At 31.7% G+C, this 16,500-nt stretch overlaps 1 protein-coding gene across 2 annotated transcripts in view; it reads right to left on the bottom strand.

The window, feature by feature from the left end:
* Positions 1-2,023: 2,023 nt before the first annotated feature.
* Positions 2,024-16,500, bottom strand: part of LOC127733784 (cytosolic carboxypeptidase 1-like) — a 40,482-nt gene continuing 26,005 nt past the window's right edge. Inside the window, exons 19-25 of one of the 2 annotated variants that reach the window (XM_052243098.1) lie at positions 15,451-15,559; positions 14,578-14,707; positions 13,834-13,971; positions 7,959-8,138; positions 7,503-7,666; positions 7,036-7,059; positions 2,024-4,433 (exon numbers count right to left, since the gene is read on the bottom strand). In XM_052243098.1, coding sequence (XP_052099058.1) covers positions 4,256-4,433; positions 7,036-7,059; positions 7,503-7,666; positions 7,959-8,138; positions 13,834-13,971; positions 14,578-14,707; positions 15,451-15,559 — 923 coding nt within the window. In that variant the 3' untranslated portion in view covers positions 2,024-4,255. The remainder of the gene's footprint in view (positions 4,434-7,035; positions 7,060-7,502; positions 7,667-7,958; positions 8,139-13,833; positions 13,972-14,577; positions 14,708-15,450; positions 15,560-16,500) is intronic. The other variant, XM_052243099.1, reaches the window with a different exon arrangement.

Below are 16,500 nucleotides of genomic sequence, written 5' to 3'. Positions count from 1 at the left end.
GTAAACTAAGCAAAAGTTTCAAAGTCAATAGACCATGACAGAGGGGGCACGGCCAAATATTCTCCATGGAAATGAGATGTGCTAATGCTTATACAACTGAATACCAATTAACATAGGCCTTCCACTAATGGTTCCCCTTGAACTGATCTAATCACAAACTAATACATGTAAACTAAGCAAAATTTTCAAAGTCAATAGACCATGACTAAGGGGGCGGAGCCAAATAATCTCCATGGAAATGGGATATGCCAATGCTTATACAACTGCATACCAAATATCATTGACCTACCACTAGTGGTTCCCCATAAACTGACCTAATCACAAACTAATACATGTAAACTAAGCAAAAGTTTCAAAGTCAATAGACCATGACTGAGGGGGCAGGGCCGAATAATCTCCATGGAAATGAAATGTGCCAATGCTAATACAACTGCATACCAAATATCATTGACCTACCACTTGTGGTTCACCATAAACTAGACCTAATCACAAACTAATACATTGTTGATGCCGTCAACGCTGGAAACAGCATACCTATGTCTCGCTTTTTTCCGTCAATGCGAGACAAAAATGAACATATTGCAATTTGGTGATGTATGAATTAAAGAAACACACTATAACAGATAAATGTGCTTATAAAAAAGTTCTGAATGAAAGAATTGAACAGTTCATTTTGATTTATTCCTGTATAATTAATAGTTTTTTAATGCTGATGGTGAAAATATCAGTCTTGTGAAAGTTAATGATTATAGCTGTATTAAAGCTTTAAGTCTGCTTGTCCTGAGTCACACTATATATATCCATGTACATATATTTTTTAATCAACAATTAAAATCCTGATAAAATGATATGGACTAGATGACAAAAATGTTATGACTAATTATCGCACCTTGGGTAAATTAGTGACATTATGATTGGTTTAAAATCATCACATGGTTACCCCCTATGGATCTGTATGTGGTCAGTAGATTTCATATGGGGTTCATGATGTCACATCTACTATTCATGGTGACGTCATATACTAATGTTATTGTCTTTCATTGTTTATTTTTATACAATATATTTTATACTGTGTGCGATAAATTCGTTATACGGTTCACTATGACCCCCTACTGATCGATGGAGGGTTAGTAGCAAACCATATAACTTATAATATTTAATTCTTTCTAGTATTTTGTGTCCAGATTTATTTTCTGTGTAAGGTTATGCTTAGAATGATTTCTGCAAATTTGTATACAATTAGCAACAAATTTTTGGTGTGTTTTCAGTAAAATTTTGAATGTTTCATTAATCATATAAATCTACTGATTACCAATATTTATTGTGCAAGCAATACTGGCTGCAAAATATTCACTTTTTGTGAACTAAAATAATAAAACTTAATACTCCCTCTGAGCATATATTTTAAAATTTTTGTTTGATGTGTTTTTGAATATCAGTATATACAAAGCGTTCTCATTTTCAAATCTAATTACCATTATATTTTAGTTAACATTTAAAATGGTGAAGAAAGAGGTGCCATCTGAATACAATAATTATGCCCCACCTAGGATAGTAGAGGGGCATTATGTTTTTCAGTCTAAGCGTCCGTTCGTCCGTCTGACCACAATTTCACTGTCCATGGAAACATAGAAAATGATAGTGCTAGTGGGGCATCCGCGTACTATGGACACATTCTTGTTTTTCATATATCAGTTTTCCCTTGGCAACCTAAACTTTAAATTTTTTTTCTTAAATACAAAACAGTGATCTACAAATAATGCCCCCTCTTAAATGTTTACACTAATACACAAAAATCTAACTGAGTCAAACATTTCTATGATGTCCTGAATGGCAGTATATTTAGAACTATAAGAAATGATTTAATAACTTCTCTAGGTCTAAACTAAGGAGATTTTGTACAATAATCTTATATTATAGTATAGAGATTATAACATGAATTAACTTTTTCACAAACAAGATCTACATACTACAAAATAACACAATACTATGTACTTAATATATAAACACATTTGAGAAGATTTCATAATATCAGTGCAAAAATCTTGAAAAAAATTACAATATTTTCATACAACAAAATTTTAATTTCTTATGTTTAAAAATTAAAAAAAAAAGTATTACTACTGGAAAGGTTCATTATTATCACAGCTGCTAATGATTACATTTACAAAATTTCAAATTAACAAATAAATTCAAAGATCTTGGTTGTAAATCAATAAATTAAAAGGTTTTTTCTATTGTTCATTATCTAAAAGGCAACTGTTTTTTCTTACTTAAGCTTGTTTCTTTATATCAAGTTTTAATCAACAAAATTTTTAAATTATATTTCTATAGAATAAAATGAAAAGATGAATTTTCTTAATTAAAATAAAGGCTACTGGCTACTCTTTAAGGCTTTATTGCAATGAGGTAAAATAATAATTGTTTTGTATAACAAAGAAATATAAAAAAGATAAATAAAAAAAAAGAATAAGAAAACCAGTCAAACTGACTTGGTATATCACTTTCAAAGCTAGTTTTAAGAAAATAAAAATATCACAACTGAATGAAAAAAAAAAGAAATATAATGGGAATAAAAATGGCCAGACATCTCATTACATATGTACACGTCACAATTCAGCATACTAGATATGATAAATGTATAAGTCATGTAAATATAATGTAAGGTCAGTCAGTTTTGGCTGAGATAATAATAATAATACTTATAAGGTATAATACTCAATTATACTAACAAATAGCGTCAACAAAATAAATACAAATACATGTTTATAACATTCCATTGATCAGTAACTTTATACCATCCCATTTTGATAAATTTATTTTATGGTGCTGTTTCTATTCTACTATTCATTATTAGAATTTATAATGCGATAATTCTAATTGAAAAAAATTCGTAAGGGTTCCGCGGAACCCAGTGTCTCGCCTACTTTTGCTGTTAATCCCAGGCTCAACAAAAATGAGGAAAAAAATTAATAAAAATATTCCTCTCTATACTATCTTTTGATTGTAAGTAGCTTCTGTCCAAGTTTGGTAAAAATCCAGGATAGTTTATGAATCTAATAAATGTTTTAAAAACTTAAACTGCAGACTGTATGTAATGTTAACTTGAAGAAAAACTAAGTCCATTTATAAGTAAAATACGGAAAAAATGGAACAAAATTTTAACAAAATTTCCTTCTAGATACTAGCTTTTAATCATAAACAAGCTTCTGTCCAAGTTTGGTACAAATCCAAGATAGTTTAAGAAAGTTGTTAAAATTTTAAAAACTTTAACCATAGAGTGAATGTAATGTTAACTGGCAGAAAAACTAAGTCCATTTATAAGTAAAATACTGAAAAAAATGATTTTTTTTTTTTAAATTTACTTCTGGATTCTATCTTATGATCATAAACAAGCTTCTTTCCAAGTTTGGTAGAAATCCAGGATAGTTTAAGAAAGTTATTAAAATTTCAAAAACTTTAACCACAGAGTGAATGTAATGTTAACTGGCAGAAAAACTAAGTCCATTTATTAGTAAAATACGGAAAAAATGGATTTTTTTTTTTTACAAAATTTACTTTTGGATATTATCTTATGATCATAAACAAGCTTCTGTCCAAGTTTGGTGGAAATCCAGGATAGCTTATAAGAAAGTTATTAAAAGTTCAAAAACTTTAACCACAGAGTGAATGTAATGTTAACTGGCAGAAAAACTAAGTCCATTTATAAGTAAAATACGGAAAAAATGGAATTTTTTTTTTACAAAATTTACTTTTGGATATTTATCTTATGATCATTAACAAGCTTCTGTCCAAGTTTGGTAGAAATCCAGGATAGTTTAAGAAAGTTATTAAAATTTCAAAAACTTTAACCACAGAGTGAATATTTGTGGACGCCGCCGACAACGACGACGCCGACGGAATGTAGGATCGCTATGTCTCGCTTTTTCGACAAAAGTCGAAGGCTTGACAAAAATGATATGTTTACTATAATCAAAGCTATAATTCCCCAACAAGTAGTAACTCCCAAACAAATATTTATTTAAATATTGAAGTAATTCCAATATGTTTAATTAGGAAAAGAGTTTATACAAATATATGAAATACAGCAAGTTACGTCCTTTTGTAAATTGTGGACTAAAAAATGCAGTATATCTTTTGAAAATGAAATAATAGATCCTACATATATGACAGAGGTACATTAAAACTATCTAGTTTAATTAGAATCCAACACTTTGTATAAACTGTTCAAGGGAAAAAACTCTATGTACTACAACTATGACTGGTCGTCAGCATAGTTTTCTTCATCATCATCTCCATACATTTCCTCTTCAGATGATTCCTCATTCATATCATCGATATCCTCTCCACCACTGTACAGATTCTCATCTTCCTCCCTCCTGTGTAATGTCTGTCGTCTATGTATTGTTTCATCCAAATCATCATCGTCACCACTATAATAAAAGTACTTAATTTTACTAAGGTTCAGGTATGCAGATAAGTACATGTATTACAAACTTCTATACCATCAGTGTAATTCAATTTGTATATTTGTATTCTAATACTTACTTTTAAAGTTTTCTTATACATTTCTACTGAAATGAAGGATTTTCTTTGGCTACAGGAGTAAGCCACTTAAAAGTTTACAAAAATATCAGGTGAAAACCCTAATTTGGCATATCTTTTTAAAAGTTCATATTATAATAAAGATGTGTACTATGTTTCAAGCTGATGTTGCCATGATTTCATGGTAAACTACCTAAAACAAAAATGTTATCCTGATAAATAAACTGAAGAAAGGACGCCATACAGAGGAAGAAAGGCACACTCCAAAAAACATAATGCCACCGTGCTATTGTAGGCAGGGCATAAAAAACACATTGATCAACTCAATCACAATTAGTTTGATTCAAATCTAAGTTTCAAGTGAAAAGAGCATCTAACATACTTTTCATGTCAGTTATTTTATCAGTTTATGAAGGACTAAAGTTTTCAGTGATAATAAACATTTACACAAATTTGCATTCATCAAATTTTGCCTCACAAGATTTGTTGCAAGTGTTCTTCAAGTGTAAAGAGCAAGACACTCTGTAAACGAGGCATCATATTAAAAGTCCCCATTCCCACTGGTTGTGACTGCGTATCTATACATCCCATCCAGCCAAACAAATGCCCCATTTAAGCAAGGGTTTACTGGTGGATACGAGATGTCTTAAGGATGACAATATTCTATACTTTAGTAAACCCTGGAGTCTTATTTCAATATTCATGATAATGAACAAAAGTGATCTTTTCAAATCGTCAATTACAAAATACCCATCCATCTTTAAAACAACACCTTCAACTCTAAATGGTGATCTTTCAAAAATCAAATTTTGTAATATTAGTAAATATTATGGAATACTTAGATGAACTCGTATAATTTTCTGGCCCAAAGACTATAATTACTGGGTAGATTTATTTCATCCTAAACACTTCAACAGTAACATAACATCTAATAACACAACCTATAATAATGTGGCATTAAAATAAAAACTGACTCATTTATAGCAACATTTTCTGGAGTTATATTTACAATAGATGTGTTATAATTTGACCAATTTAATAGAATACCTTGTTTCTTTTATACTTCAGAACCATAAATAAAACAAGTAAAGCTGTGAGCTACTGCTCACTGATGATACCCCCGCCGAAATATTTCAGTAAACAGGAAGTTGTTGAGTGATGAATCTGAAAACGCATCACACGGTATAGCTGACTTATATAAACCCTGAAACCAAATTTCAGAAATCCTTGTCAAGTAGTTCCTGAGAAAAATGCGATGAAAATTTTCAACTTGGCTATCATGTGTAAAATAATACAAGTGTTCAGAAAACAGGAAGTTGTTGAGTGATGAATCTGAAAACGCATCACATGGTGTAACTTACTTATATAAACCCTGAAACAAAATTTCAGAAATCCTTGTCAAGTAGTTCCTGAGAAAAATGTGACGAAAATATTCATGGGACAGACGGACTGACGGATGGACTGACGGAAGGACAGACAGAGGTAAAACAGTATACCCCCCCTTTTTTAAAGCGGGGGTATAATTATCTTGTCAAAATATTTTTTACGCAAAGCTTCAACAAAATCTAATCATATATAAAGAAGCCATCAAACATAGAGAAATCTCTGTAAGACTGAACACATAAATAATAAAGATATAAGTAAATAAGACTAGAAAACACAACATTTAATTTTGTGAAGTTTATATATTTAAAATAAGCTACTAAACTTACTACAGACTTAAAATCAGTTTGTTAATAAATCCTATACATTTTTCTATGTTAAAATAAATATTGTGTGCACAATTAGAGAAACTGATACTTAGTTAAGATAGTCTAGGAAATAAGATATCTGATATTGTGGGTTCATTATTATTCTTACGATAGTAATTTTCAAGGATTACGTGGGTATATGTATACCATGAATTCAAATCTTCATCAAAATACAAATTTCCTATAGGCTTGTATGCTGAAATTTTGAAACCACAAATTCATGTATCCTTTAAAAAAAAAAAACATTTTTCCGGAATCCATGAAAATTTTTACCCACAAAAATAAATGAATCCACAATAGATATAAAGCAGAATTTGTCATCTCTCTTTCTTGTAATACATTAGCATTGTATCCTCACACTGACATTTTGTAATTCACTTATTTTGAAGGAATCTTGTGGTTTTTAATTTATTATTCAAATTTTAAAAGTTTGTTGTGCAAACTTTTTAGGTATTAAAAAGTATTTTAAGATTATTCAAGTCGTGAAATATAATTAAGACAGCATAAGAATAAGAAGTTTACCATCTTTTTCAACAAAAATAGAAATGTTTTCTTCTTTTTAAGCCTTAAGCTTAAGAGCACTGCAGTAAATGATAAATCAGGCAAAATATTTTTTTTCTTATGTTAAATATTTAGCCTTTATCTATGGATGGGGATATATAAAAAAAACTTTGTTTCTAAATAACAAATGACAGACGCCAAGTGATGACATAATAAAGCAGAAACACACCCATATTACCTTTTCTTACTGCTGGTTTTCTTCCTGTAATCAATTGTGTGTGTTATTTGTAAATTTAAATTAGTTCACTGAAATACAGTAAAATCTTGTTATACTCTCCCCTTTTTGTATATTCAAAAGTAAAGTAATTTCCTTTTGATGATGATACTTTGCTAAGGCACTAATACATATCTCATTGTATTCATTAGACAGTTCAAATGGTACATAGCAACTTAGCTTCTTTATGTGTTTCCAGATTTTGAAAATACCTATTTACATCTAATACATGTATACAAGATTTTACTGTCAGATTAAAATCAAAATGTATGTACCAACCATAATTTCCTGAATTTTTCCCAGATAAAATTATGCAAATATTTAGGTCAACTAAAACCAATGTTAGATCACATAACCAACACATTATTGTAAATCAAGTATACAGTGAATCAAAATGGATAAATTGTAAAGGATATAAGAACTATACATACAGTAGATCTGGATCCTGAGCAGTGGCTCCTAGGTTCTGTTGAGAGTCAGACAATGGAGGAAAAGATACCATATTCTCAGTTGTGTATTTGGTACGAGTTCTGATCAAGGCCTCACTGAATTTTTGTCCCATGTCTTCCATCATTGAGGTTGTAATATGTTGATCCTACAAAAAGAACAAATGTCTTAATAAAACTTTTCTTTGTGAAAATCAATAACCCATTAAGCTTCAAAAACATGTTGATGAGACCCAACCCAACAGCATAAATTAACCAATAAAGACATCTTTAACTGGCAAACTTCATATTTTTATTATAAATTTTAAGAGGGTATTTGTCAGTATCCTAATCTGCCTCCATAACAACTTACCTTAAACTTGCCATCATGATCAATACCACAGTATGTACTCTCCATTGTGTAACTCCTAAGTACCCCAATCTGCCTCCATACAAACTTACCTTAAACTTGCCATCACGATCGATACCACAGTATGTACTCTCCATTGTGTAACTCCTCAGTACCCCAATCTGCCTCCATACTACAACCCTGGCTGTTGTCTCCTTAGCCTTCTCCACAAGAAAACTACAGTTCGGCCAGGAAAACACCGGAGATGTTAAGTGCAAAATCCTTGGCAGTGTCTGAAAGTTAAACAATGTTTTTATATATAAACACTATTCAGTCCAAAAGCACACACAGTCCCTATGGAAGACAAAAGTATTTTGATTATTATCAATGTAAATTCCCTTTTACAAATGTAATTACAGTAAATTCAGAAATTATTGTGTGCATTTATTATTGCGATTTCTTAAGAATGGACACCAATTCGAGATTAATTATTGCGATTTCAGAAATATCTGCATACATATATATACATCAGACATCATGATTTGAGTTCTTATTATTGCGATAGTCGCCCAGTCACATTATTCGCATTAATAAAAACCTCGCAATAATTTCTGAATTTACAGTATCTTTTTTTTTTTCAAATAACCAATTTTGTATTCAAATTCTTTATATATGCACAAAGAATGATATGAAAAATCAAATTCTTACACATTGTAATCAATATCTCTTAAATAGATTCTTAAGATCTATAATTTTGAGAGAACTAGTCTATGTTTCCAATTGTATGGAATTAAAGATCCTGTCTTTCTATTGCAAAGATTTACAGTGAAAATTTTCACAAAAGTGACAGTTAATTTGTTATTTTGGTTTGAGGAAAAGAAAATCTTAAGATTTTAAAGCAAAAAAGTAAGTAATACTTCTATGACATGCTGTATCTTCTTGCAAAAGATTCTCATTCACCACATTAGAAAACCCCTGTTAAAATGGTAAACTATATAAATCTTAGTTAACCAATTTCAAATTTAGACAGCAAGAGTACACACGCTGAAATGTCTCGCCTTCTTTACTGACCATTGATTTTATGTTGATAGTCTTTAATATAAAGCTTTACTATAACTATCACACAAAACTTAACATGATCCAAGAAAATGAGGTCAAGGTCAGATAAACCAAACTGGAAATACATGTACACCTTACAATCATTCCATACACCAAATATGCTTTAAATATAGTTGACCTAAAGCACATATTATCTAAGAAACAAACTTAACCAGGAAAACTTAACATTGATCAAAGAACCATGAAAATGAGGTCAAGGTCAGATGAACCCTGCCAGACAGACATATACACCTTACAATCATTACATGCTTTAAATATAGTTGACCTATTGCATATAGTATCTAAGAAACAAACTTAACGAGGAAAACTTAAGATTGACCAATGAACTATGAAAATGAGGTCATGGTCAGATGATAATTTCCAGACAGACATACACCTTACAATCATTCCATACACCAAATATAGTTGACCTATTGCTTATAGTATTAGAAAAATAGACCAAAACACAAAAACTTAACACTGAGCAATGAACCATAAAAATGAGGTCAAGGTCAAATAAAACATGCCAGACTGACATGTACATCGTAAAATATTATCATACACCAAATATAGTTGACCTATTGCATACAGTGTTAGAAAAACAGACCAAAACACAAAAACTTAACTTTAACCACTGAACCATGAAAATGAGGTAAAGGTCAGATGACACCTGCCAGTTGGACATGTACACCTTAAAATCATTCCATACACCACATATAGTAGACCTATCGCTTATAGTATCTGAGATATGGACTTGACCATGAATACTTCAGTAGTTGTCGTTTGTTGATGTGGTTCATAAGTGTTTCTGGTTTCTTGTTTTTTATATAGATTAGACCGTTGGTTTTCCTGTTTGAATGGTTTTACACTATTAATTTTTGGGGCCCTTTATAGCTTGCTGTTCGGTGTGAGCCAAGGCTCAGTGTTGAAGACCGTACTTTGACCTATAATGGTTTACTTTTATAAATTTTGACACGGATGGAGAGTTGTCTCATTGGCACTCATACCACATCTTCTTATATCTATTAACCTTGTTCACTGATCCATGAAATGAGGTTGAGGTCAAGTAAAAACTGTCTGACGGTCATGAGGACCTTGCAAGATATGCACATACCAACTATTATTATCCTATTAGTCATAATTAGAGAGAAATTAAGAATACTAAAAATCCAAACTTTTTTTTCAAGTAGTCACTGAACCATCAAAATGAGGTCAAGGACAATGGACATATGACAGACAAAAACTTTGTAACATAAGGCATCTATATACAATGTATGAAGGACCTTCTGAAATATTAAACTTTAAAGAAGGTTGTTTACGCCGCCTCTGCCGGATCATTATCCCTATGTCGAGCATTCTGCGGCAGAAGTTGCAAGCTCGACAAAAATCATGATAAAATCTCAAAAACTCTTTGACAAGGATAGAAACTCTATGAAAGAAACTATAAGAAAATAAGTCAAATTAACTCTCATAAAACAAACTTCATCAAACCTGGCTTTTCAATGTGAAAGTAAAGAAATTAAGTATATACATATATCATGGCAGTTCTTTAACTCACTTTCACACAACTCTACTATTATTGTTGTTACATAATTACATGTATATTGTAGAGCTATTCAATACTAGTTCATGACATAACACTTGAAAATTCCAAACAATTGTAGATTTAGTACAAAGAATACTACCTTATAAGCATTATCTTCCAGTCACAATACTACCTTATAAGCATTATCTTCCAGTCACAATACTACCTTATAAGCATTATCTTCCAGTCACAATACTACCTTATAAGCATTATCTTCCAGTCACAATACTACCTTATAGGCATTCTCTTCCAGTCACAATACTATCTTATAAGCATTCTCTTCCAGTCACAATACTACCTTATAAGCATTACCTTCCAGTCACAATACTACCTTATAAGCATTACCTTCCAGTCACAGTACTACCTTATACGCATTACCTTCCAGTCACAATACTATCTTATAAGCATTATCTTCCAGTCACAATACTACCTTATAAGCATTATCTTCCAGTCACAATACTACCTTATACGCATTATCTTCCATTCACACTACTACCTTATAAGCATTATCTTCCAGTCACACTACTACCTTATAAGCATTATCTTCCAGTCACACTACTACCTTATAAGCATTATCTTCCAGTCACAATACTACCTTATAAGCATTATCTTCCAGTCACAATACTACCTTATACACATTATCTTCCAGTCACAATACTACCTTATACGCATTCTCTTCCAGTCACAATACTACCTTATACGCATTCTCTTCCAGTCACAATACTACCTTATAAGCATGATCCCTCCAGTCACAGTACTACCTTATACGCATTACCTTCCAGTCACAATACTACCTTATAAGCATTATCTTCCAGTCACAATACTACCTTATACGCATTATCTTCCAGTCACAATACTACCTTATAAGCATTATCTTCCAGTCACACTACTACCTTATAAGCATTATCTTCCATTCACACTACTACCTTATAAGCATTATCTTCCAGTCACAATACTACCTTATAAGCATTATCTTCCAGTCACACTACTACCTTATAAGCATTACCTTCCAGTCACAGTACTACCTTATAAGCATTACCTTCCAGTCACACTACTACCTTATACGCATTATCTTCCAGTCACAATACTACCTTATAAGCATTATCTTCCAGTCACACTACTACCTTATAAGCATTACCTTCCAGTCACAATACTACCTTATAAGCATTATCTTCCAGTCACAATACTACCTTATACGCATTATCTTCCAGTCACAATACTACCTTATAAGCATTATCTTCCAGTCACAATACTACCTTATAAGCATTACCTTCCAGTCACACTACTACCTTATAAGCATTCTCTTCCAGTCACAATACTACCTTATAAGCATTATCTTCCAGTCACACTACTACCTTATAAGCATTATCTTCCAGTCACAATACTACCTTATAAGCATTATCTTCCAGTCACACTACTACCTTATAAGCATTACCTTCCAGTCACAATACTACCTTATAAGCATTATCTTCCAGTCACAATACTACCTTATAAGCATTATCTTCCAGTCACAATACTACCTTATAAGCATTATCGTCCAGTCACAATACTACCTTATAAGCATGATCTTCCAGTCACAATACTACCTTATACGCATTACCTTCCAGTCACAATACTACCTTATAAGCATTACCTTCCAGTCACAATACTACCTTATAAGCATTACCTTCCAGTCACAATACTACCTTATAAGCATTACCTTCCAGTCACAATACTACCTTATAAGCATTCTCTTCCAGTCACAATACTACCTTATAAGCATTATCTTCCAGTCACACTACTACCTTATAAGCATTATCTTCCATTCACACTACTACCTTATAAGCATTATCTTCCAGTCACACTACTACCTTATAAGCATTATCTTCCAGTCACACTACTACCTTATAAGCATTATCTTCCAGTCACAATACTACCTTATAAGCACTACCTTATAAGCATTACCTTCCAGTCACAATACTACCTTATAAGCATTATCTTCCAGTCACACTACTACCTTATAAGCATTATCTTCCAGTCACACTACTACCTTATAAGCATTATCTTCCAGTCACAATACTACCTTATAAGCACTACCTTATAAGCATTACCTTCCAGTCACAATACTACCTTATAAGCATTATCTTCCAGTCACACTACTACCTTATAAGCATTATCTTCCAGTCACACTACTACCTTATAAGCATTATCTTCCAGTCACACTACTACCTTATAAGCATTATCTTCCAGTCACAATACTACCTTATAAGCACTACCTTATAAGCATTACCTTCCAGTCACAATACTACCTTATAAGCATTATCTTCCAGTCACACTACTACCTTATAAGCATTATCTTCCAGTCACACTACTACCTTATAAGCATTATCTTCCAGTCACAATACTACCTTATAAGCATTCTCTTCCAGTCACAATACTACCTTATAAGCATTCTCTTCCAGTCACAATACTACCTTATAAGCATTATCTTCCAGTCACAATACTACCTTATACGCATTATCTTCCAGTCACAATACTACCTTATACGCATTATCTTCCAGTCACAATACTACCTTATACGCATTACCTTCCAGTCACACTACTACCTTATACGCATTACCTTCCAGTCACACTACTACCTTATAAGCATTACCTTCCAGTCACACTACTACCTTATAAGCATTACCTTCCAGTCACAATACTACCTTATACGCATTACCTTCCAGTCACAATACTACCTTATACGCATTACCTTCCAGTCACAATACTATCTTATAAGCATTACCTTCCAGTCACAATACTACCTTATAAGCATTCTCTTCCAGTCACACTACTACCTTATAAGCATTCTCTTCCAGTCACACTACTACCTTATAAGCATTCTCTTCCAGTCACACTACTACCTTATAAGCATTCTCTTCCAGTCACACTACTACCTTATAAGCATTCTCTTCCAGTCACACTACTACCTTATAAGCATTCTCTTCCAGTCACAATACTACCTTATAAGCATTATCTTCCAGTCACACTACTACCTTATAAGCATTATCTTCCAGTCACACTACTACCTTATAAGCATTATCTTCCAGTCACAATACTACCTTATAAGCATTCTCTTCCAGTCCTACCTTATAAGCATTATCTTCCATTCACAATACTACCTTATAAGCATTATCTTCCAGTCACACTACTACCTTATAAGCATTATCTTCCATTCACACTACTACCTTATAAGCATTATCTTCCAGTCACAATACTACCTTATAAGCATTATCTTCCAGTCACAATACTACCTTATAAGCATTATCTTCCAGTCACAACACTACCTTATAAGCATTATCTTCCAGTCTATTTCCTGTAGTGGCTGGGTTTTCTGAATCATTCTGTATCCATGACATTGTAGGACTACATCCATACAGGAAAATGTTCTTCCTCCTGGAGTGTCCATGGTAATCACAGTATACCTGTAAAATTCAAACACTATAATATGTGTCCATGGTAATCACAGTATACCTGTTAAATTCAAACACTATAATATGTGTCCATGGTAATCACAGTATACCTGTAAAATTCAAACATTATAATATGGGCCCTTTTAAAGAAATCAGACTGAAAACAGTCGGATTATTATCAAATGTGGAGAATTTTAGATTTTTAAAAGGTATATGTAAAGAGAAATTCTGTGTCATTGTATTCGGAAATTGGAATTTATTCTGTATTTTTCATTTATGGTATCTTTGCAATAATATTTTCTTGTCTTATACATTTTTGTTAAAATGAAGAGCATTTTTATATTTCCTGTTGAGAATTTTTATGTTTATTGGAATTTTTGAGTCCATTAAAAAATTTCCCCAATGTTGACTAGGGTTTTAAAATATGGTAGCATGGACTGCTTTCGTCAGTAGTAAGACCTGTTCTGATGTTTGTTTTTGGATGTGCAGAATGTATTAATGAAAAGCCATGTTTAATTGGAAGGCTGACATTAAAACCAATGCCCAGTGTCAGGATGTGTCATATTCACATTTATGATTATGACAGAAAAGGTTGTAGAGTAAATATTTATGACTTACCAGTGGCGACTTATTTATCATTTGTAGATACTGTAGAAGTCCTTTGGTATGGTAAATAGTAGGGTGTAACTTAGGACAGGGGTTGTCCCATCTTCTGTTCAGATCTTCTGCTGATAATGAACATCTATGGCTAGAAATATTGAAACACTTTTGTGAAAATTACTGCATCTTCCATTGAAGACAAACTTAATATTCAATATAAATGGGTAATTACTTTATACAATTAAAGCATAAAAAGTCAATGCAAAAACTTATTCAAGTCCATATAATAGAAAATCAAATTATATGCCAAGTCAGTTTAAGGATGTTTTCGCTCCTCTTGTTTTTGAATATTTTGCCAGATATTCGTAATCCTCTGGTTTTATCCATGTAGTGCCATTAAAAATATTTCCCCACTAACCTGTACTTTTCTTTTCATAACTTTATTACATATAGTTTAAAAAGCTATATTTGAAAATCCTATAAAATCCTTGTTATTTTTTCATGTTTTTTTTCAAAGAAAAATGGTGCTAATGTTAAATGTTTGAAAAGTCTAGAGAGAATTATTTCCCGCCAAATATTCAATGGCTTATATCTCGAAAACAAGCACAGAGACCCTTCACTTTTTTCTGCTTTTTTAGTTCATTTATTTATATACTATCAATTTATAATAGTCTTTTAAAAAGCTTGTTATTTTGAAACAGAGAAGCGAACATCCTTAATAAAATATGAACTTTCTACTGGCATCTTGTTTTATGAGTATTTGCACAGAATGGTTATTGGTCAGTGTTGATTAAATTTATACTACAAATAGTCGTTTTATTATAAAAGATATTTGTTTCTTAATTTCTTTAATAATATAAGTTTCTACAATTTATAGATAGATAGACATACTTTCCATTAATGACTCCATCTGGGTTTAACATAGGCACAATTTTAAAAATGAAATTTTCTCTAAGTTGTTGAGCTGCTGGTTTCTTACTGAGCAAAAAGTCAATGGTTCCTGTATTGTAAAAAATAAATTTTAATCTTTACCAGCATGTTTGCGTGCAAAGCTTTTACATCAAACACAAGTTTTGGCTATTCTACTTAGTCACTTTTGGTTTTTATGGTCTCAAGTATTCTCCATTTCTCGCTTTACAAACTTTAGTCTTGAACGTACCTGATGAAGTTTATTCCAGAAAAAACTTGTCGTATGCATTGGAATTGGTATGATACTTTTATTTAAGATTGATTGATTGTTGCATGCTTAAGGTCAGGTCCAGTGGCAAATATTTAAAGTCTTGTTTAAGTGATCCTAAATGCATAATAACATATCATATAGTGTTCTATACATTGACATATATATATTGTACTAAAAATTCAGATTTAGGTTTTGGATGCAACGCATTTAAAATTTGAAGAAATTACTAAAATCATTCTGTATTTTAAATGTCAACACAATTAATGTAAATAAAAGATAAGCATTCATACTTTTAAATCAAAGCACTGTAAGCGCTGTAGGCAGTTAACCAAAAACCAAGGAAAACATAATTATGAAAACTGTGGCTATGTTGCTTCATTTTTTTTAAGATTTAAAAGAACAAACATTAAACATTCATATATTGTGCATTTATGTTCATTTAATTAATTAATTATTAAGGCAAATAATTCATATTTTATCAAGGTTTTCAAAAGCAACGCATATATCAAGTATATTTTTAATGGTCATGTGTCTGCAGTGGTACAAGTTCGAAATGATTGCAGTTGTTCTAGTTGATAGTTAACGTTGGTATTAGTTGACTGTTAGTAGTTCAAGTTGACTAAGTACGAGCTTGTAATAGTATGCATGGACTTGCTTCCCTGGAAAGAAAACTGAGTTTGTGTTCTACAGTGCAAAAGTTATGAGACACAAATCAGACAAATGTTTACTACTACGGGGATCAAAAGTGAGGTCTGACTGAC

The sequence above is a fragment of the Mytilus californianus genome, unplaced genomic scaffold (genome assembly GCF_021869535.1).
Source record: "Mytilus californianus isolate M0D057914Y unplaced genomic scaffold, xbMytCali1.0.p SCAF_3, whole genome shotgun sequence".
Taxonomy (NCBI): domain Eukaryota; kingdom Metazoa; phylum Mollusca; class Bivalvia; order Mytilida; family Mytilidae; genus Mytilus; species Mytilus californianus.
This window is presented reverse-complemented; position numbering and strand designations above follow the sequence as displayed.